The sequence below is a fragment of the Ipomoea nil genome, unplaced genomic scaffold, assembly GCF_001879475.1.
Source record: "Ipomoea nil cultivar Tokyo-kokei standard unplaced genomic scaffold, Asagao_1.1 scaffold2704, whole genome shotgun sequence".
NCBI lineage: Eukaryota > Viridiplantae > Streptophyta > Magnoliopsida > Solanales > Convolvulaceae > Ipomoea > Ipomoea nil.
Genome location: NW_017619132.1, coordinates 3,685,356 through 3,709,263, shown reverse-complemented (window position 1 = coordinate 3,709,263; position 23,908 = coordinate 3,685,356). Strand labels below are relative to the sequence as shown.

At 30.4% G+C, this 23,908-nt stretch overlaps 2 protein-coding genes across 2 annotated transcripts; one reads left to right on the top strand and one right to left on the bottom strand.

The window, feature by feature from the left end:
- The first annotated feature begins 1,109 nt into the window (after window positions 1-1,109).
- Window positions 1,110-4,744, top strand: LOC109156141 (elongator complex protein 3). The gene is made up of 8 exons (XM_019303994.1): window positions 1,110-1,679; window positions 2,368-2,437; window positions 2,518-2,690; window positions 2,934-3,108; window positions 3,218-3,384; window positions 3,572-3,791; window positions 3,952-4,056; window positions 4,249-4,744. Exons 1-8 carry the CDS (start codon window positions 1,210-1,212, stop codon window positions 4,558-4,560), a joined length of 1,692 nt encoding a protein of 563 aa, XP_019159539.1. The 5' UTR covers window positions 1,110-1,209; the 3' UTR covers window positions 4,561-4,744.
- Window positions 4,745-6,265: 1,521 nt separating this feature from the next.
- LOC109155695 (disease resistance protein RPP13-like) lies at window positions 6,266-22,606 on the bottom strand. The gene is made up of 5 exons (XM_019303314.1): window positions 22,567-22,606; window positions 20,661-20,763; window positions 19,913-20,048; window positions 18,961-19,041; window positions 6,266-6,940 (listed from the first exon to the last, which is right to left on the bottom strand). Exons 1-5 carry the CDS (start codon window positions 22,604-22,606, stop codon window positions 6,266-6,268), a joined length of 1,035 nt encoding a protein of 344 aa, XP_019158859.1.
- Window positions 22,607-23,908: the final 1,302 nt, after the last annotated feature.

Genomic DNA, 23,908 nt, shown 5'->3' with positions numbered 1-23,908 from the left:
AAAAACAAAATTTCCTAAAATAAATAACTAACGGAAAGAAGGTTTTCAATATGAGATATAAACCCAACTAGAAAAAAAAGGAAGATAAAATATGTGTGTATACACTTTCATTAAAACCGATTCACTATTTCACGAGGATGCTAGGAATGTTTAGCGACAGTTTCTCCGGATAAAATATATCACAACTTAATAAATGAGCACTTAAACAAATAAGTCCAGCGAACTAGAACACAAGGGGAGCACTTCGACCTTTTGAAAGTCTCGGTAGAGTTTTATGTAAGAAAAGGGTTTGAGGGAGGAAGAGAGAAAATCCCATTTTCATTATTTAGTTATCTTCAAAAATATTTTTTTCATATAATTATTATATTCCTGGTTAATAATATATTGTTATCTTGACATAATTATTTGGAATAAGGTTCAAATTGGCCACTGAACGTAACCTGAAAATGCAATTAGGTCACTGAACGAAAAAAAGATGCAATTAGACCACTGAACACCCAAAAACGTGCAATTAGGCCACTGAACACTCCAAATGTATGCAATTTCACCGGATAGCAGGTTACCATCAATTTTAGCAGGTTACCTGCTTACGTGGCGGCTAAGTTGACATTTTTAATAATTTTTAAATAATTTTTAATAACTTTTAATAATAATTTTTTTATAAAAAATTGAAATAAATAAATAAATAAATATTTTAAAAAATAAAATTTGTTTTAAATAATTTTTTTAAAAAAACTTTATTATTAAACTTTATAAAAAATTATTTAAAAATTATTAAAAATGCCAACTCAGCTGCCACGTAAGCAGGTAACTTGTTAAAATTGATGGTAACCTGCTATCAGGTAAAATTGCATACATTTGGAGTGTTCAGTGGCCTAATTGCACTTTTTTTTCGTTCAGTGGCCTAATTACATTTTCAGATTATATCCAGTGGCCAATTTGAACCTTATTCATAATTATTTTTATGAGCAAGGATCCGTAAGAGAGTCTCATATAATTTGTAAGAATAATTATAATGATTCGTGCAGTTACCAAACACGGTCTAACACTATAGCCCTCTCCCCCTCCTTCCCTTTCCCTTTATTTATTTATTTTTATTTTTCAATTCCACTATTTCCATACACCCTACCGGGAGGGATTAAACCAACAACGCCGTTTTCAATCGACTGTTAACTGCATTAGCCGCCACATTATTGAGCGGGATCTTTCATGGCGACGGCGGCGGTTACTGAGGCGAGGAAGCTCCCTCGTCCCGGGAAGGGCGGGGTGGTCTCTCACGGCATGACGGAGGAGGAGGCTCGAGTCCGCGCGATAGCCGAGATCGTGAACAATATGGTGGACCTTTCCCGGAGGGGCAAGGATGTGGACCTCAACGCCCTCAAGTCAGCAACTTGCCGGAAATACGGCCTCTCCCGTGCCCCCAAGCTAGTAGAGATGATTGCGGCGTTGCCGGAGACGGAGCGCGAGTCACTACTGCCGAAACTGCGTGCCAAGCCTGTCCGTACCGCCTCCGGTATTGCTGTAGTGGCCGTCATGTCGAAGCCCCATCGATGCCCTCACATAGCTACCACTGGGAATATTTGTGTTTATTGCCCCGGCGGGCCGGATTCGGATTTCGAATATAGTACTCAGTCGTATACGGGTTACGAGCCAACCAGTATGCGAGCTATTCGAGCTAGGTAAGCGACGGCTTCTTCATCTTTTTGTTTAAACCCTAAACCCTAGGTCTATATGTTATTTGCTCCTTATGGGACTGGAATTGAAATAGTTTTAGGCAGTCTTAGTAAGTTTTGTTACATAATTTATTTTGAATTGTATGATTGGCTTTTTAATGCTAAACAGTAAGAATTGTTTTATTGCTAATGCCAAATGAAGACGAGTTATTTATACAATTGAGCTATAGAACTTGGAATGCATGTACTAGGTATGGTTTTGAGACTTGTTATAGATTGGCATTTTCCTTCCTGCAAGGGGATGCCAAATTCATGAATGTACAAAAGCTTTTCTGAAGGAAGATTCTTTGCACCCATACAACCTCTGTCTAACCATAAGTGTTGACCATGCTATTGGAATTTTACGAGGGCAAATAATATTCTTTAGTATGAGTAATAAATATTAGGCTGACCAACATATCATTTCTCTTTGCATCTTGAGAAGTTTAATTAGCCTTAACAAATGGCCCCATCTTCATTTTCCTCTACATACTCCCTTCATTGTTGTAAACAATTTAACATTATATCTTGCATCTACCTCTTGGAGAAATTAGAGTTCCGGGCTTTGAAGATGTAAAAGTATTTTAGAAAGAGAATGCATTGTGGTTACGATGATGCCATTGGTTTTCTAATTAATAATGCCTTAATAGTACAGATATAATCCCTATGTCCAGGCTAGAAGCAGGATTGATCAACTTAAGAGGTTGGGCCACAGTGTTGATAAGGTTTGTCATATCATAAACTCTATCCATTTAGAGTTAGTTACCCTTGATCATTTGCTCATTTTGGAATACTTAATCTGCAGGTAGAATTCATCTTAATGGGAGGCACTTTTATGTCATTGCCAGCAGACTACAGAGACTATTTTACCAGGAATCTTCATGATGCTTTATCAGGGCATACTTCTGCCAATGTTGAAGAGGCAGTTGCATACTCAGAGCATAGTGCTGTAAAATGTATTGGAATGACTATTGAAACGTGAGTTACTATTTCAATAAGTTTATTGCCATGTTAGTAATTACCAAGTACCAAATTCTTGCTTGCGCTGCAAATTAATAATTGTGGACTTGAAACAAGTGATGTACTTGCTCAGAATGTTGCCTGCAAAAAAAAATAAAAAATCTTACTGAAATACAGATCATTATAGTGATTCCGCTTGCTTGGGATGTTTGATTTAATGTGATGGAACATTTTCTTCATTATGCTTTATTTGAATTGCAGGAGGCCAGATTACTGCCTTGGGCCTCATTTACGACAGATGCTTTCTTATGGCTGCACACGTTTGGAAATTGGAGTTCAAAGCACATACGAGGATGTTGCTCGTGACACTAATAGAGGCCACACAGTGGCAGCTGTGGCTGATTGCTTTTGCCTGGCAAAGGATGCTGGTTTCAAGGTACATTTGCTCTATCTTGTTTGATTTGTTGCTGCTTGTTGTCTAATGTCAAACTTGAGCTAGCTATTTTTTATTTCTGTTCTTTTAACATTTGACTTTTCCTCTGTAGGTAGTTGCTCATATGATGCCAGATCTTCCAAATGTTGGAGTTGAGAGAGACCTGGAGAGTTTTAAGGAATTTTTTGAAAGCCCTATGTTCAGAACCGATGGGCTTAAAATTTATCCGACACTAGTTATTCGCGGGACTGGACTCTATGAACTCTGGAAAACTGGAAGGTAAAATTGTTGTTTCTGTTATTGTACGATTTTTTTTGCAGGGTTTTCCTCAGGTCTTTCAGCATTTCTGTTTTCAGATCATTGATTCCAAACTATTTTTTCCTGCTACTACTGATCTGCTATATGAAGGTGTTAAGATGATTTTTCTTCTCGAAGAAGGTATTCACTTGGTTGTCATTGTGTGCAGATATAGAAACTATCCCCCTGAGCAGTTGGTTGACATTGTTGCTCGAATCCTTGCAATGGTTCCCCCGTGGACGCGTGTTTATAGAGTTCAGCGGGACATTCCTATGCCTTTAGTAACTTCAGGAGTCGAGAAGGGAAATCTTCGTGAATTGGCCTTAGCTCGTATGGATGATCTTGGCTTGAAGTGTCGAGATGTTAGAACACGTGAAGCTGGAATCCAGGTGACTGAATATTGTTACTGGACTTTAGATGCATTATTAGTGCTTGATTGCTGAAAGCTTGTTTTTTTTTTTTTTTTTTTTTTTTTTTTTTTTTAGATTTGGTTAATTACCTCCTTTTTAAAATGTTCATTTTTTTTTTTTATTTGGTGGTAAATATCAGGACATTCACCATAAAATTAAACCAGAGGAAGTTGAACTTGTTCGTCGTGACTATACAGCAAATGAGGGCTGGGAAACTTTTCTCTCATACGAAGATACACGTCAGGTACGCTATACTAATGTTCACTTGCCCTTTTCTGCATTTTTCATTGCAGCTCCAACTCCACAGACCACAACCAGGAAACTTAAAAGAAACAGTGCATTTTTACCTATTTATTGCAACATTATACTTCAATCTTCAAACTTGCGTGGCTGCCCTACCTGGTGCTGAAACCTCACGCGTTCCTTTTGGGTGCAGGATATTCTCGTAGGTTTACTTCGACTGCGCAAATGTGGAAAGAACGTAACTTGCCCAGAACTTACAGGAAGATGTTCTATTGTAAGGGAGCTTCACGTATATGGGACCGCTGTCCCTGTTCATGGGCGTGATGCAGATAAGCTGCAGCACCAGGGCTATGGGACCTTGCTTATGGAGGAGGCAGAGCGGATAGCTTGTCAGGAGCATAGATCGAAAAAGATAGCTGTTATCTCGGGTGTAGGAACCCGCCATTACTATAGGAAGTTGGGCTATGAACTAGAAGGCCCTTACATGGTAAAGTGCCTTGTATGAGATTGATTGATCATATGAAAGCTATTAGGTTTGTAGCTAGTGGTTTCTGGATGGTTTTAGTTGATCGTAAGTTGAATTGTTACTTTGTACATTGTGATGCAAGGTCGCTGGTTTTGCACGATGGATATGTACCGTCATTTCTCATACTAGTCCAGATGCTAAAATAGAAATTATTTATATTAAACTTGAGTTCGGCTCTTTAATTTTTATATGACTTGTGCTCGGTTTGATTGACTTGAATGGATTCTGGAGCATATATGTGAACTAGGAAATGGATGATTTGGCTACTAGAATGCCCTTGGGACCTCGGCTAGTCGAGGCTTTTCTTTCTTTTCCGGATGCTGCTAAGCATCTTGTGATCTGATGGCATCGATGTTACTTTCTATAAGAAAGGAAAGAAGTCAGTTATTTGGCAAATGGCATGTGATTCCTCGTTGAAAATGTGATGTGTTCATCTAAAGTTATATACAAAGGTCATGTTAAGTTTGCATCTAGACATACAATAAATACTTGTAGAATTCAGTTACCATGGATCCTGCATTTTAGGTTCCTTGAGTGTGTTTTTGTGTTAATGTATTTCTTGCATCATCTTCATTCTGCCTACATATCATCTAAAGGAAAAAGTTACAATATTTCTGTAAATCTACCAAATAGGCAAATACCAATAGTTATTGCATGGATTGTGGTCCATACATTTGTGTGGACCACGATCCAAAAATGACGTCATTTTGCGTATTTTTTTTTATCACGCGACTTACTGTAACATACATTTTTTATAATTCATAATGTACATTATTTTAAAACATAATATACATTATTTTAACACATAAAAAACATTATTCTAACACATAAATTACATGTCTTACTTATCACGAATTTTGTTTGAAGGTAAATAAATGCCCTATTTCTCTAACAGCAAGGTCTTAAAAAAATTGTAAAGCATTACATTATTAGGTTACATGCTTTTTTAAAAAACAAGGTTACATGCTTAAAAAATAATAAAAATTGGTAACATAATAAAAAAGAGATAAAAGCAACCGAGCCAAATAAAGTAATTTGAATCGAAATCGGATTGGGAAGGCAAAGCCCATATTACTTGTAGAGTGGTCGATAATGGCATGGTATACATTCACATTGGTGTATTGTGGTTGTTCGTTAACATTTAGACTGTGTCTGAACTGACCTATTTGTAATGAGGCTGGCTCATTGGTGTGTCGTGCTTGTTCAGAACCAACCATTTGCAATGAGACTGTGGCAGTCCCTGTGGATTTAGCCCACATTGCCATCAATATCTTCCCAGTAATTCTGGTGAGAGGTATACAGTTTCTGATGACAACTTTCTCGAGTTTAGGCAGTCCTATGTGGTCGTCAGAAATGAGCTCCCTCAGATTAGAAACATTCTCAATATAAGCTCCTCGGACACCTCGAAGATTCCTAGTTTTCTCAGACTGGTGAAGTGGAACAGCCCGCAGCGTTCCAGATCTTCGCTGCTCAGTGCTCACCATGTGAAGAGTCTGCAGATTTGGTAAACAAACCTTAACAGGAGGATAAAAACAGCTTCTTATCCTCCCACTGTTTCTCCTGCTAGCAACTTGAACTAAGTTTCTGGAGACTAACGTACTGTTAAGGTACCATTCTGCAACATCCTCGTGGTCTTGTTGGAATATGAACTTCTCAGCTACCCACATGTTAATGAGGTCGAAAGCTAATATTTCTTGCCCCTTTGGGAGTTTGGGAAAAGCCCCAAGTACAGGAAACAGTCTTTGAGTGGAATGGGCAAATTGTCATAACTCAGAGACACAAACCTAGTACATCTGTCTTGTCCATAATGCTGATCTTCATGTCTTATGTCCTCAAGGACTTGGTTTGTGATGATTGTCCCTCTCTCGCGCAGCACACCCGCTATAACTACAATGGATAGTGGCACACCTCCGCAGCTTTCCACTATCTGCTCCTTTGGATATGCAGTTTCCGCGCTGTGTTCTGGCATCATTACTTGGTTGCAGAAAAGTTTCCAGCTTTGATCTGAACCTAAAGGATGCATTTCATGAATTGAAGATTCACCTCCAATGTATCTCCCCACAGCTGTGTCCCGGGAGGTAATGATGATTCTAGTGCCACTTTTGGGGTCACTTGGGAGTCCTAGTCTCAGTGCATCCCATGTTTCAACATCCCAGATGTCATCAAGGAGAATGACATACTTTTTGTGTCTCAGATATGAACAAAGCTTCCCTTCAGGGCCTTCTTTGCTCCACTCCTCCCCCAAATCTGGACACCCTACTTGTCTGGCAATGTGCAGGAGAAGCTCCCCCACCCGGGGCTCTCGCGAAACGTAGATCATGGCAGAACAGTCGAAACGAGGCTGAACATGCCTGTAAATCTTCTTTCCCAGAGTGGTTTGAATATCATTTTTTGAGATAGAGAGAGCGTTTTGAAAATCATTTTTTGAGTTAGTGTGAGTTTTGAAAATCATTTTTTGAGATAGAGAGAGAGTTTTGAAAATAATTTTTTGGAATAGAGGGAGTGATTCGAAAATAATTTTTTGAGATAGAGGGAGTATTTTGAAAATAATTTTTTGAGTTAGAGTGTGAGTTTTGAAAATCATTTTTTTTTAGATAGAGAGAGTATTTTTTGAGTTAGTGTGAGTTTTGAAAATCATTTTTTGAGATAGAGAGTGAGTTTTGAAAATCATTTTTTGGGATAGAGAGAGAGTTTTGAAAATCATTTTTTGAGATAGAGAGTGAGTTTTGAAAATCATTTTCTGGGATAGAGAGAGAGTTTTGAAAATCATTTTTTGGGATAGAGAGAGAGTTTTGAAAATAATTTTTTGAGATAGAGAGAGTGTTTTGAAAATCATTTTTTGTGATAGAGAGTGTTTTGAAAATCATTTTTTGAGATAGGGAGAGCGTTTCGAAAATCATTGTTTGATATAGAGAGAGTTTTGAAAATAATTTTTTGAGATAGAGGGACTATTTCGAAAATAATTTTTTGATAGAGAGGGAGAGAGTTTGGAAAATAATTTCTTGAGATCGAGGGAGTATTTTGAAAATTATGTTTTGAGTTAGAGAGAGTTTTGAAAATAATTTTTTGAGAAAGAGTGAGGAGTTTTGAAATTAATTTTTTGAGATAGAGAGAGAGTGTTTTGAAAATCATTTTTTGAGATAGAGAGAGTGTTTTGAAAATCATTTTTTTTTTTGGAGATAGAGAGAGTGTTTTTAAAATAATTTTTTGAGATAGAGAGAATTTTGAAAAATATTTTTTGAGATAGAGAGAGTTTTGAAAATAATTTTTTGAGTTAGAGTGTGAGTTTTGAAAATTATTTTTTGATATAGAGAGAGTTTTGAAAATAATTTTTTGAGATAGAGGGAGTGTTTTGAAAATAATTTTTTAAAATAGTGTAAGAGTTTTTAAAATCATTTGTTGAGATAGAGAGAGAGAGAGTTTTGAAAATAATTTTTTGGGATAGAGGGAGTTATTCGAAAATAATTTTTTGAGGTTAAGAGAGTTTTGAAAATAATTTTTCAGATAGAGGGAGTATTTTGAAAATAATTTTTTGAGTTAGAGTGAGGAGTATTGAAAATAATTTTTTGAGATAGAGAGAGTGTTTTGAAAATAATTTTTTTGGGATAGAGGGAGTGATTCGAAAATAAATTGTTGAGATAGAGAGAGTTTTGAAAATAATTTTTTGAGATAGAGAAAGTATTTTGGAAATGATTTTTTGAGTTAGAGTTTGAAAATAATTTTTTGAGTTATAGTGTGTGTTATAATTTTTTTGAGTTAGAGTGTGTGTTTTGAAAATTATTTTTTGAGATAGAGTGAGGAGTTTTGAAAATAATTTTTTGAGATAGACGGAGTATTTTGAAAATAATATTTTGAGTTAGAGTGTGAGTTTTGAAAATCATTTTTTGAAAAAGAAAGAAAGTTTTGAAAAATAATTTTTTGCGTTAGAGCGAGAGTTTTGGAAATAATTTTTTTGAGATAGAGGGAAAGTTTTGAAAATAATTTTTTGGGATAGAGAGGGAGTTTTGAAAATAATTTTTTGAAATAGAGGGAGTGTTTTGAAAATAATTTTTTTAGATAGAGGGAGTGTTAAAAATAATATTTTGAGTTAGAGTAAGAGTTTTTAAAATCATTTTTTGAGATAGAGAGAGGGTTTTGAACATAATTTTTTGGGATAGAGGGAGTGATTCGAAATTAATTTTTTGAGATATAGAGAGTTTTGAAAATAATTTTTGGGATAGAGAGAGTATTTTGAAAATAATTTTTTGAGTTAGAGTGTGAGTGTTGAAAATAATTTTTGAGATAGAGGGAGTATTTTGAAAATAATTTTTTGAGTTAGAGTGTGGTTTTGAAAATCATTTTTTGAGTTAGAGTGAGGAGTTTTGAAAATAATTTTTGGAGATAGAGCGAGTGATTCGAAAATAAATTTTTGAGATAGAGAGAGTTTTGAAAATAATTTTTTGGGATAGAGAGAGAGAGTATTGAAAATAATTTTTTGAGTTAGAGTTTGAGTTTTGAAAATAATTTTTGAGATAGAGGGAGTATTTTGAAAATAAGTTTTTGAGTTAGAGTGTGTGTTTTGAAGTAAAAAAATTGCGAATACAATCCAAGTAATAAAAGCCCAAGTTTCTTTTGGGTCCCAACTCCAATAAGATCCCCACGCTTCGTTAGCCCACACCGCTCCCGAAAGTATTCCTATGGTTAAAAAGAGAAATCCTAGACTAATAACCCGATAACTCCAAAAATCCAATTGTTGAATGAATTGGGTCCTATAATAATTCTTAGCAGAAAAAAAAGAAAATCATTTTTTGAGTTAGAGTGAGAGTTTTGAAAATAATTTTTTGAGATAGAGAGAGAATTTTGAAAATAATTTTTTGAGATATAGGAAATGATCCGAAAATAATTTTTTGAGATACAGAGAGTGTTGAAAATAATTTTTTTAGATAGAGAGAGTATTTTGAAAATAATTCTTTGAGTTAGAGTATGAGTTTTGAAAATAATTTTTGAGATAGAGGGAGTATTTTGAAAATTATTTTTTGAGTTAGAGTGGGGATCGGAGTTTTGAAAATAATTTTTTGAGATAAAGAGAGAGTTTTGAAAATAATTTTTTGGGATAGAGGGAGTGATTCGAAAATATTTTTTTGAGTTAGAGTGTGAGTTTTGAAAATAATTTTTGAGATAGAGGGAGTATTTTCAAAATAATTTTTTGAGTTAGAGTGTGAGTTTTGAAAATAATTTTTGAGATAGAGGGAGTATTTTGAAAAAAATTTGAGATAGAGGGATAGTTTTAAAAATAATTTTATGGGATAGAGAGAGAGTTTTGAGAATAATTTTTTGAGATAGAGGGAGTGTTATGAAAATAATTTTTTGAGATAGAGGGAGTGTTTTGAAAATAATTTTTTGAGAGAGAGTAAGAGTTTTTAAAATCATTTTTTGAGATAGAGAGTTTTTAAAATAATTTTTTGGGATAGAGGGAGTGATTCCAAAATAAATTTTTAAGATAGAGAGAGTTTTGAAAATAATTTTTGAGATAGAGGGAGTATTTTGAAAATAATTTTTGAGATAGAGGGAGTATTTTGAAAATAATTTTTGAGATAGAGGAAGTATTTGAAAATAATTTTTTAGTTAGAGGGTGAGTTTTGAAAATCATTTTTTAGAGTGAAGAGTTTTGAAAATAATTTTTTGAGATAGGGAGAGAGTTTTGAAAATAGTTATTTGGGATAGAGGGAGTGATTCGTAAATAAATTATTGAGATAGAGAGAGTTTTGAAAATAATTTATTGAGATAGAGAGAGTATTTTGAAAATAATTTTTTTGAGTTAGAGTGTGAGTTTTGAAAATAATTTTTGAGATAGAGGGAGTATTTTGAAAATAATTTTTGTAGTTAGTGTGTCAGTTTTGAAAATCATTTTTTGAGATAGAGATGGAATTTTGAAAATAATATTTTGAGAAAGAGAGAGAATTTTGAAAATAATTTTTGGGATACAGGAAATGATTCGAAAATAATTTTTTGAGATAGAGAGTATTTTGAAAATAATTTTTTGAGTTAGAGTTTGAGTTTTGAAAATCATTTTTTGAGATAGAGAGAAAGTTTTGAAAATAATTTTTTGGGATAGAGGGAGTGATTCGAAAATAATTTTTTGAGATAGAGAGGGTATTTTGAAAATAATTTTTTGAGTTAGAGTGAGAAGTTTTGAAAATAATTTTTTGAGATAGAGAGAGTTTTGAAAATAATTTTTTGAGATAGAGAGAGTTTAGATAAAAAAAAAAATTGAGATAGAGGGATAGTTTTGAAAATAATTTTTTGGGATGGAGAGAGAGTAATTTTTTAGTTAGAGTGGGAGTTTTGAAAATAATTTATTTGAGATAGAGTGAGGAGTTTTGAAAATAATTTTTTGAGATAGAGAGAGTTTTGATAAAAAAAAAAATTGAGATAGAAAGATAGTTTTGAAAATAATATTTTGGAATAGAGAGAGAGTTTTGAAAATAATTTTTTTTGAGATAGAGGGAGGGAGTGTTTTGAAAATAATTATTTGAGAGAGAGTAAGAGTTTTTAAAATCATTTTTTGAGATAGAGAGAGAGTTTTGAAAATAATTTTTTGGGATAGAGGGAGTGATTCGAAAATAATTTTTTGAGATAGAGAGAGTTTTGAAAAAAAAAAAAAATAGATAGAGGGATAGTTTTGAAAATAATTTTTTGGGATATAGTTAGAGTAATTTTTGAGTTAGAGTGGGAGTTTTGAAAATAATTTTTTTGAGATTGAGTGAGGAGTTTTGAAAATAATTTTTTGAGATAGAGAGAAAGTTTTGAAAATAATATTTTGGGATAGAGGGAGTGATTCGAAAATAATTTTTTTAGATAAAGAGAGTTTTGATAAAAAAAAATTGAGATAGAGGGATAGTTTTGAAAATAATTTTTTGGGATAGAGAGAGAGTAATTTTTGAGTTAGTGTGGGAGTTTTGAAAATAATTTTTTTGTGATAAAGTGAGGAGTTTTTAAAATAATTTTTTGAGATAGAGGCATAGTTTTGAAAATATTTTTTTGGGATAGAAAGAGCGTAATTTTTGAGTTAGAGTGTGAGTTTTGAAAATAATTTTTTTTGAGATAGAGTGAGGAGTTTTGAAAATAATTTTTTGAGATAGAGTAAAGAGTTTTTAAAATAATTTTTTGGGATAGAGAGAGAGTAATTTTTGAGTTAGAGTGGGAGTTTTGAAAATAATTTTTTTGAGATAGAGTGAGGAGTTTTGAAAATAATTTTTTGAGATAGAGAGAGTTTTTATAAAAAAAAATTTGAGATACGGGGATAGTTTTGAAAATAATTTTTTGGGATAGAGAGAGAGTAATTTTTGAGTTAGAGTGGGAGTTTTGAAAATAATTTTTTTGAGATAGAGTGAGGAGTTTTGAAAATAATATTTTAAGATAGAGAGAAAGTTTTGAAAATAATTTTTTGGGATAGAGAGAGTAATTTTTGAGTTAGAGTGGGAGTTTTGAAAATATTTTTTTTGAGATAGAGTGAGGAGTTTTGAAAATAATTTTTTGAGATAGAGTGAGAGTTTTGAAAATAATTTTTTGAGATAGAGGGAGTGTTTTGAAAATAATTTTTGACAGAGAGTAAGAGTTTTTAATATCATTTTTTGAGATAGAGAGAGAGTTTTGAAAATAATTTTTTGAGATAGAGAGAGTTTTGATAAAAAAAAAATAGATAGAGGGATAGTTTAGAAAATAATTTTTTGGGATAGAGGGAGTGATTCAAAAATAATTTTTTAAGATAGAGAGAGTTTTGATAAAAAAAAATTTGAGATAGAGGGATAGTTTTGAAAATAATTTTTTGGGATAGAGAGACATTAATTTTTGAGTTAGAGTGGGAGTTTTGAAAATAATTTTTTTGAGATAGAGTGAGGAGTTTTGAAAATAATTTTTTGAGATAGAGAGAAAGTTTTGAAAATAATTTTTTGGGATAGAGGGAGTGATTCGAAAATAATTTTTTGAAATAGAGAGAGTTTTGATAAAAAAAAAATTTGGGATAGAGGGATAGTTTTGAAAATAATTTTTTGGGATAGAGAGAGAGTAATTTTGAGTTAGAGTGGGAGTTTTGAAAATAATTTTTTTGAGATAAAGTGAGGAGTTTTGAAAATAATTTTTTTAAGATAAAGTGAGGAGTTTTGAAAATAATTTTTTGGGATAGAGGAAGTGATTCGAAAATAATTTTTTGAGATAGAGATAGTTTTTGATAAAATATTTTGAGATAGAGATAGTTTTGAAAATAATTTTTTGGGATAGAGGGATAGTTTTGAAAATAATTTTTTGGGATAGAGAGAGAGTAAGAGTTTTTAAAATTATTTTTAGAGATAGAGAGAGAGTTTTTAAAATAATTTTTTGGGATAGATGGAGTGATTCAAAAATAATTTTTTGAGATAGAGAGAGTTTTGATAAAAAAAAATATATGAGATAGAGGGATGGTTTTGAAAATAATTTTTTGGGATAGAGAGAGATTAATTTTTAAGTTAGAGTGAGAGTTTTGAAAATAATTTTTTTGAGATAGAGTGAAGAGTTTTGAAAATAATTTTTTGGGATAGAGAGAGAGTAATTTTTTAGTTTGAATGGGAGTTTTGAAAATAATTTTTTTGAGATAGAGTGAGGAGTTTTGAAAATAATTTTTTTGAGATAGAGTGAGGAGTTTTGAAAATAATCTTTTGAGATAGAGGGAGTGATTTGAAAATAATTTTTTGAGATAGAGGGAGTGACTCGAAAATAATTTTTTGAGATAGAGAGAGTTTTGATAAAAAATTTTGAGATAGAGGGATAGTTTAGAAAATAATTTTTTGGGATAGAGGGAGTGATTCGAAAATAATTTTTTGAGATAGAGAGATTTTGATAAAAAAAAATTTGGGATAGAGGGATAGTTTTGAAAATAATATTTTGAGATAGAGAGAGAGTAATTTTTTAGTTAGAGTGGGAGTTTTGAAAATAATTTTTTCGAGATAAAGTGAGGAGTTTTGAAAATAATTTTTTGAGATAGAGAGAAAGTTTTGAAAATAGATTTTTTGGGATAGAGGAAGTGATTCGAAAATAATTTTTTGAGATAGAGATAGTTTTGATAAAATATTTTGAGATAGAGGGATAGTTTTAAAAATAATTTTTTGGGATAGAAAGAGAGTAATTTTTGAGTTAGAGTAGGAGTTTTGAAAATAATTTTTTTGAGATAGAGTGAGGAGTTTTGAAAATAATTTTTGGAGAGAGAGTAAGAGTTTTTAAAATAATTTTTTGAGATAGAGAGAGAGTAATTTTTGAGTTAGAGTGGGAGTTTTGAAAATAATTTTTTTGAGATAGAGTGAGGAGTTTTGAAAATAATTTTTTGAGATAGAGGGAGTTTTGATAAAAAAAAATTTGAGATAGGGGGATAGTTTTGAAAACAATTTTTGGGATAGAGAGAGAGTAATTTTTGAGTTAGAGTGGGAGTTTTGAAAATAATTTTTTTGAGATAGAGTGAGGAGTTTTGAAAATAATTTTTTGAGATAGAGAGAGAGTTTTGAAAATAATTTTTTGAGATAGAGGGAGTGTTTTGAAAATAATTTTTGAGAGAGAGTAAGAGTTTTTAAAATCATTTTTTAAGATAGAGAGAGAGTTTTGAAAAAAAAAAATTGGGATTGAGAGAGTTTTAATAAAATATTTTGAGATAGAGACAGTTTAGAAAATAATATTTTGGGATAGAGGGAGTGATTCGAAAATAATTTTTTGAGATAGAGAGAGTTTTGATAAAAAAAAAAAAATTTTTTGATAGAGGGATAGTTTTGAAAATAATTTTTTTTTGGGATAGAGGGAGTGATTCGAAAATAATTTTTTGAGATAGAGAGAGTTTTGATAAAAAAAAAATTTTTTTGATAGAGGGATAGTTTTGAAAATAATTTTTTTTTGGATAGAGAGAGATTAATTTTTGAGTTAGAGTGGGAGTTTTGAAAATAAATTTTTTAAAATAGAGTGAGGAGTTTTGGAAATAATTTTTTGAGATAGAGAGATAGTTTTGCAAATAATTTTTTGAGATAGAGGGAGTGATTCGAAAATAATTTTTTGAGATAGAGAGAGTTTTGATAAAAAAAAAATTGAGATAGAGGGAAACTTTTGAAAATAATTTTTTGGGATAGAGAGAGAGTAAATTTTGAGTTAGAGTGGGAGTTTTGAAAATAATTTTTGGAGAGAGAGTAAGAGTTTTTAAAATAATTTTTTGAGATAGAGAGAAAATTTAGAAAATAATTTTTTGGTATAGAGAGAGTGATTGGAAAATAATTTTTTGAGATAGAGAGAGGTTTGATTAAAAAAATTTGAGATAGAGGAATAGTTTTGAAAATAATTTTTTGGGATAGAGAGAGAGAGAGTAAGAGTTTTTAAAATTATTTTTTGAGATAGAGAGAGAGTTTTTAAAATAATTTTTTGGGATAGATGGAGTTATTCGAAAATAATTTTTTGAGATAGAGAGAGTTTTGATAAAAAAAATATTTGAGATAGAGGGATGGTTTTGAAAATAATTTTTTGGGATAGAGAGAGTGTAATTTTTACGTTAGAGCGGGAGTTTTGAAAATAATTTTTTTGAGATAGAGTGAGGAGTTTTGAAAATAATATTTTGAGATAGAGTGAAAATTTTGAAAATAATTTTTTGGGATAGAGAGAGTAATTTTTGAGTTAGAGTGGGAGTTTTGAAATTAATTTTTTTGAGATAGAGTGAGGAGTTTTGAAAATAATTTTTTGAGATAGAGAGAGATTTTTGAAAATAATTTTTTGAGATAGAGGGAGTGTTCTGAAAATAACTTTTGAGAGAGAGAGTAAGAGTTTTTAAAATCATTTTTTTGAGATAGAGAGAGAGTTTTGAAAATAATTTTTTGGGATAGAGGGAGTGATTCGAAAATAATTTTTTGAGATAGAGGGAGTTTTAATAAAAAAAATTTAAGATAGAGGGATAGTTTAGAAAATAATTTTTTGGGATAGAGGGAGCGATTCGAAAATAATTTTTTGAGATAGAGAGAGTTTTGATAAAAAAAAATTTTTAGATAGAGGGATAGTTTTTAAAATAATTTTTTGGGATAGGGAGAAATTAATTTTTGAGATATAGTGGGTGTTTTGAAAATAAGTTTTTTAAAATAGAGTGAGGAGTTTTGAAAATAATTTTTTGAGATATAGAGAAAGTTTTGAAAATAATTTTTTGAGATAGAGGGAGTGATTCGAAAATAATTTTTTAAGATAGAGAGAGTTTTGATAAAAAAAAAATGTGAGATAGAGGGATAGTTTTGAAAATAATTTTTTGGGATAGAGAGAGAGTAAATTTTGAGTTAGAGTGGGAGTTTTGAAAATAATTTTTGGAGAGAGAGTAAGAGTTTTTAAAATAATTTTTTGAGATAGAGAGAAAATTTAGAAAATAATTTTTTGGTATAGAGAGAGTGATTCGAAAATAATTTTTTGAGATAGAGAGATTTTTGATTAAAAAATTTGAGATAGAGGGATAGTTTTGAAAATAATTTTTTGGGATAGAGAGAGAGTAAGAGTTTTTAAAATTATTTTTTGAGATAGAGAAAGAGAGTTTTTAAAATAATTTTTTGGGATAGATGGAGTGATTCGAAAATAATTTTTTGAGATAGAGAGAGTTTTGATAAAAAAAATATTTGAGATAGAGGGATGATTTTTAAAATAATTTTTTGGTATAGAGAGAGAGAGTAATTTTTACGTTAGAGTGGGAGTTTTGAAAATAATTTTTTTGAGTTAGAGTGAGGAGTTTTGAAAATAATTTTTTGAGATAGAGAGAGAGTTTTGAAAATAATTTTTTGAGATAGAGGGAGTGTTTTGAAAATAATTTTTTGAAATAGAGAGAGTTTTGAAAATAATTTTTTGGGATAGAGGGAGTGATTCGAAAATAATTTTTTGAGAGAGAGAGAGTTTTGATAAGAAATTTTGAGATAGAGGGATAGTTTAGAAAATAATTTTTTGAGATAGAGGGAGTGATTCGAAAATAATTTTTTGATATAGAGAGAGTTTTGATAAAAAAAAAATTGGGATAGAGGGATAGATAGTTTTGAAAATAATTTTTTGGGATAGAGAGAGAGTAATTTTTGAGTTAGAGTGGGAGTTTTGAAAATAATTTTTTTGAGATAAAGTGAGAAGTTTTGAAAATAATTTTTTGAGATAGAGAGAAAGTTTTGAAAATATTTTTTCGGGATAGAGGAAGTGATTCGAAAATAATTTTTTGAGATAGAGATAGTTTTGATAAAATATTTTGAGATAGAGGGATAATTTTGAAAATAATTTTTTGGGATAGAAAGAGAGTGATTTTTGAGTTAGAGTGGGAGTTTTGAAAATAATTTTTTTGAGATAGAGTGAGGAGTTTTGAAAATAATTTTTGGAGAGAGAGTAAGAGTTTTTAAAATAATTTTTTGAGATAGAGAGAAAGTTTTGAAAATAATTTTTTGGGATAGAGTGATTCGAAAATAATTTTTTGAGATAGAGAGAGTTTTGATTAAAAAAAATTGAGATAGAGCGATAGTTTTGAAAATAATTTTTTGGGATAGAGAGAAAGTACTTTTTGAGTTAGAGTGAGGAGTTTTGAAAATAATTTTTTGAGATAGAGAGAGAGTTTTGAAAATAATTTTTTGAGATAGAGGGAGTGTTTTGAAAATAATTTTTTGAGAGAGAGGAAGAGTTTTTAAAATTATTTTTTGAGATAGAGAGAGAGTTTAGAAAATAATTTTTTGGCATAGAGGGAGTGATTCGAAAATAAATTTTTGAGATAGAGAGAGTTTTGATAAATAAAATTTGAGATAGAGGGGTAGTTTTGAAAACAATTTTTTGGGATAGAGAGAGTAATTTTTGAGTTAGATTGGGAGTTTTGAAAATAATTTTTTTGAGATAGAGTGAGGAGTTTTGAAAATAATTTTTTGAGATAGAGAGAGGAGTTTTGAAAATAATTTTTAGAGATAGAGAGAGAGTTTTGAAAATAATTTTTTGAGAGAGTGTAAGAGTTTTTAAAATCATTTTTTGAGATAGAGAGTTTTTAAAATAATTTTTTGGAATAGATGGAGTGATTCGAAAATAATTTTTTGAGATATAGAGAGTTTTGATAAAAAAAAAAATTAGATAGAGGGATGGTTTTGAAAAAAAAAATTTGGGATAGAGAGAGAGAGTAATTTTTGAGTTAGAGTGAGGAGTTTTGAAAATAATTTTTTGAGATAGAGAGAAATTTTGAAAATAATTTTTTGAGTTTGAGGGGATGATTCGAAAATAATTTTTTGAGATAGAGATATTTTTGATAAAATATTTTGAGATATAGGGATAGTTTTGAAAATAATTTTTTGGGATAGAAAGAGAGTAATTTTTGAGTTAGAGTGAGAGTTTTGAAAATAATTTTTTTGAGATATAGTGAGGAGTTTTGAAAATAATTTTTGGAGAGAGTGTAAGAGTTTTTAAAATAATTTTTTGAGATAGAGAGAAAGTTTTGAAAATAATGTTTTGGGATAGATGGAGTGATTCGAAAATAATTTTTTGAGATAGAGAGAGTTTTGATAAAAATATTTTGAGATAGAGGGATAGTTTTGAAAATAATTTTTTGGGATAGAAACAGAGTAATTTTTGAGTTAGAGTGGGAGTTTTGAAAATAATTTTTTTGAGATAGAGTGAGGAGTTTTGAAAATAATTTTTGGAGGGAGAGTAAGAGTTTTGAAAATAATTTTTTGAGATAGAGTGAGTTTTGATAAAAAAAAAAAATTTTGAGATAGAGAGATAGTTTTGAAAATAATTTTTTGAGATAGAGAGAGAGTTTTGAAAATAATTTTTTGAGATAGAGGGATTGATTCGAAAATAATTTTTTGAGATAGAGAGAGTTTTGATATAAAATTTTGAGATAGAGGGATAGTTTTGAAAATAATTTTTTGGATAGAGAGAGAGTTTTGCAAATAATTTTTTGAGATAGAGGGAGTGTTTTGAAAATAATTTTTTGAGAGAGAGTAAGAGTTTTTAAAATTATTTTTGAGATAGAGAGAGAGTTTTGAAAATAATTTTTTGGGATAGAGTGAGTGATTCGAAAATAATTTTTTGAGATAGAGAGAGTTTTGAAAATAATTTTTGAGATAGAGGGAGTATTTTGAAAATAATTTTTTGAGTTAGAGGGTGAGTTTTGAAAATCATTTTTTGAGTTATAGTGAGGAGTTTTGAAAATCATTTTTTGAGATAGGGAGAGAAGTTTTGAAAATAATTTTTTGGAACAGAGGGAGTATTTTTTGAGTTAGAGTGAGTTTTGAAAATAATTTTTTGGGATAGAGAGTGAGTCAAACAAAGAATCTAACACCACACAGTAACACATCTAACATTTATAGAAGCTCAAACTCATTAATCAAAGAGTATAAATAACAGAAGATTATTTACCTCTGCTTCCTTGTATACATCTCCAGCATCAATATCTTCAATCTTCTGCTTCAGTAATTTAATGTTCAGTCCACAAGCAGCCTATGCAAAAACAATAAAAGAGCAAAGAAAACTCCAATTATTCAATCAACAGAAACAAACTATTGAATAGGGAAATTATAGGCAAGAAAACACCCAAAAATTGCTTTATTCCCTCAACTGCAAATCTGCAATTCATTTACATTAGGCAAGAAAATGCCCAAAAATTAGTTTCTGATCTACAGAGACAAATGTCTCTTATAAAATTTCATCTTGATTACTCCATCAAATAAATTGAAAGACTCTTTTACATACATCAAATTAGAAACACTTTAGTAAATCATGAAGACAAAAATCAAAAGAAATGCATTCCATTAGGAGTAAACAAACACCCAAAAGATCTGACTTTTTAACAAAGAATATTTCTGGTCTGATCTATAAATTACTCCAAATCAAATAAACTTACAGACTAATTGGCTTTTAACACTCTTTGTTTTCATACTTCAAATCAGAAAAATTGCAAGAAACGCATTCCATTAGGTAACAAACACCCCAAAAAAAAAAGGTTTTTAACACAGAATGTTTCTGATCTATAAGGACAAGAGTCTCTTATGGATTTAATCTTAATTACTCCAAAGCAAATAAATTTACATAAAATTTTGACTTCTAATAATCTTAGTTTTCATACATCAACTCAGAAACACATTAGTAACTCATGAAAATAAAGATTGAAAAAACCCAATCAAGAGACTATCAAACAGTTCATGAGCAGTCAAGGACACAACTCCCCAGTCCTGGATTAAGGTGAAACGAGTCCTAAAATCGGAAAACCAAGAAAATCAAGAAACCCAAATAACCTTTATCAACCCATCAATCGAGCGAGATTAAAGAATCATAGTAGTAATAAAATCTTCGAAATCAGATATATGATTACCTCCTCTATTTTGCTGTTGAACCGTGGGGGTCTTGAAGCCATTCTTTCCGATATGCCTCGGAAAATCAAATCGTCTTCTTTCTGGGTATCTCGCAGTCCTTCCTCTTCCAACTCTCTCTGAGATCTTTCTCTATATCTAGAAACAAGGAACAAGCCCGATTAGAAGAGTTGAGGGCGCCCCTTTTAAAGCTGTGGAATAGGCGCTTCAACGGTCTTATGTTTTTGAAATCACAGCCATCTAAGGTATTGAGGATAGTTTTGTTCTTAAGAGAGCGGCGGTGATAATATGATTAGAGGGAGGAATAAGAAAAAGAGAGATTGGCGGCTGCGAGTGGCGACCGGCGAGGAGATACCATGCGCCGACTTAGGGGAGAAATAAAATTTTGAACACGCCGACTCCCCCAACGGATAAATTAATCCGTTGAGAGATCAATTAATCCGTTGAGAGGGTTTAACCTTTTTTAAAAGGTAAACATTTGTCCTGTAATAATTATTCTAAAAACTGTAAATATTTTTTTCGATCAAGAGGAGGGGTGGACCCTAGCAAAACTAATTGCTCTCACTACGCGACCAAGTTGCACGCATAATTTCACGATCAAGCATGTCCTCCATATTAGATGGGCAATAATCAAGTTCTCTCCAGTTTGAATTCATCATCGTCCCCAAAGAGGCCGCAGCATCCGCAATCTCGTTCTGCTCCCGTAAGATGTTTCGAATAGTAACTTTCCAGTCTCGTGTGAGCCATTGCCTGGCTTCTTCAACATACATGCATATAGGCCCTCTCAGTTCGGTATTATTAGTGATCCACTGTGTGACTGTCTTTGCATCTGATTGGAGCTCCAGATCCTTAACTGTAAATATTAATTAAGAATAAAAATTTTATTATTGAGAAAATATAATATTTTTATATTTTGATATAAAAGTATTACAATATATGAAAAATGCACTATTTACTTTGACATATGCATACTACATAGTTTAATATTGCAATGAAAACAAATTTATCCATTAAAACACAAATTTATCAATTGAAAAAAATATAATAAGCACATTTTAATAATTAAAAAATACTTACTAAATTTAAATTTTATATTTGTGTATATAATTTTAAAATTTATTTTTTATATAGTTGAAATTGTTTTAAAATAATTAGAAATAATATACTACGGAGTAATAAATAATTTTACGTAATATAAAAAAATTCAAATATTTATATAATACGAATTATTTTATTTTGAATATTTTAAAATGAGTTTATATTATGTAATTTAAAATTTTATTTTTATTTTTTTATAATATATTTGAAAAGGAGCAAAGTCCACTTTTAGTCATTGACTATTGTGGCATACGAAAGGAGATTAATTGAGCCTTACTTTACCAAGGCAAATTATGCCTTGGAAACGTGTTCACCGAGAATGGTGAACATAAGTCTAAACGACGTCGTTTTTAGGCAAAAAAAAAAAAAAAAAAAATCGCGGATGTGAAGTTAACGGCGCGCGTTTGATCAAATTATGATTTTTCTGTTATGAGATTATGAATGTAATGTAAATTCATAATCTCATAACAGAAAATTCATAATCGCATAAAAGTAAAATATTTATTAAATTATGAATTTTCTGTTATGAGATTATGAATGTAATGTAAATTCATAATCTCATAACAGAAAATTCATAATTTCATAACAGAAAATTCATAATCTCATAACAGAAAATTCATAATCTTATAACTGAAAATTCATAATCTTATAACAGAAAATCCATAATCTCATGGTTCCAAAGTGAATGTGTAGGCATGGTTCCAAAGTGAATGTGCAGACATGGATTCATAATTTATGAGTGTCCGTGATTTCAGACGGGAATGTGTAGGCATGGTTCCAAAGTGAATGTGCAGGCATGAATTCATAATTTATGAATGTCCGAAATCATTGCTCACCTCAAATTAAAGTGAAATCGCAAAATGTGAAAATGAAGAAGAAAAGTCACGCAATTAATTAAGAAAAGAAAAAAAAAAGAGAAAAAAAGATAACGGTATACTAACACCGTTGGAACCGTGTTCACCATGAATGGTGAACACAGTTCCATGGCATAACGATTCCTTTACCTCTTATTGGGCCAGTTCAATAAGAAAGGAGATTAGTCTGAGTATGATAAAAGCTAAGAAAAATGTCTCGATTAGGGTCTATTCAGAACACCTCATGATCTACTATGTTTGACTGGTCAAATAAGTCAAACATTCATAGATAAGTAATTTTTCAAACACTCCATTGTATTTCTTTTTAATTAGTTGGTTGTGTCCAAAAAAAAAAATGATAATAATCATCAACATCTAAATGGAATTAGATTGGTTCCCCAAATTATAATTTTACAATTATTTTCCAATTTGCATCCTTCTCCCACATATTTTCTCATTTAATTTTGTTTCATATTTAATCTTTATTTTTATTGAATAATATCTTACACTTTGCTAAATAAAGTAGATTACATTTATTTTTAGTATATTTAAAATAAAGCAAAAAGGGATATAATAAGTTTGATAAATATATAAATTTCAAAATTTGTAAAATTTATAAAAATACTCATTTTTTCTTTTCTTTTTTTCTTCCGTTTTCTACCATTAAATCTAATGGACAGATCATATTTGTTCACAATTCTTACATGCATTTTTCCACAAATCAAAGAAGAATGATTTGTCCATCTTTAAACAAGATTTCATCTTATTATTTGAAAAGGTATGTAGTGTATGTAATTACAAAGAGTATAAATTGAAAGTAGGTGCGTGTTTCCTGATATGATCTTCGTTATCCAGCAAGCAATTTGGCAAAAAGCCTAAAGTGACATTCCCATGACTCCCATTCACTAAAAGCTTTAGCATCAAAAAATTTACAAGACAACCAAACATGTTAGTGGTATACATGTATACCCCCAAAAAGGAAAAAAAAATAATAAATAATAAATAAATAAATAAATAAATAATAATAATAATAATAATAATAATAATAATAATAATAATAATAATAATAATAATAATAATAATAATAATAATAATAATAATAATGAAGAGCACAAGCAGAGATATACATCAACTCATGAACCTGTGTAGCTTCACTTATGATCATCACATTCTAATTACCGAAGCTACTTGAAATGTAGCATATATATATATATATATATATATATATATATATATATATATATATATATATATATATATATATATATTATATTTTCCCTTTGCCATTTATTTATTTGTCATTTATATATATTTTTCCCTATATATATTATTTAACTTCTATAATTCTCAATTTTCGATTCTTTGCTTCCGCATTATTCCGCTATATTCCTAACAAGGAAAACAATACAATCTCCTAAAACTGGTCTAAGGATCTCCTAATTGAGATAATGTGTCTCCAAGTTTCATGTAGTACTTGGCTTCGGCCGATCACCTAGGTCGAATCCTACCACTTGAATTGAGTATGAATACTAGCTAGACCGCTTGTGTATCCAACCCATCAATTATTATTTCACAATTTTTTATAGAGTTGATATAACATCCCATCATAGTCAAATATGAATTTTAATGAATATATTTTCTATAAACAATTTATAGTTTAATAGCATAAGTGCACGGTTCAAATTAAGAACAGACAAATTCAATTCGTATTTTCTTGCAATGCAATTTTTTTCTGTCTGTGAAAATTTCACCAGAGCTTCTTCTACTTCTAATAGGCCATGAACTAGATCAGAATCATTCTCAACGAGTCAATAGGGAGTGATCCCATTTTTTTCATTGGGTCCGGGTAAAAGACCAAAGATCTTGAGCGACCATAAAGAAATATCATAAATTTCATCATGCTCATTCCAAGTTCAAAGGACCATTTATACAAATAAGAATTCCCTCCGTTACTTAATTTCCTCTTCAGATATACAAATATAGAATATAATCTACACCAGTCTCTGTTAAAATATAAGAATTATATATATCATTTAAGGCAAGTAA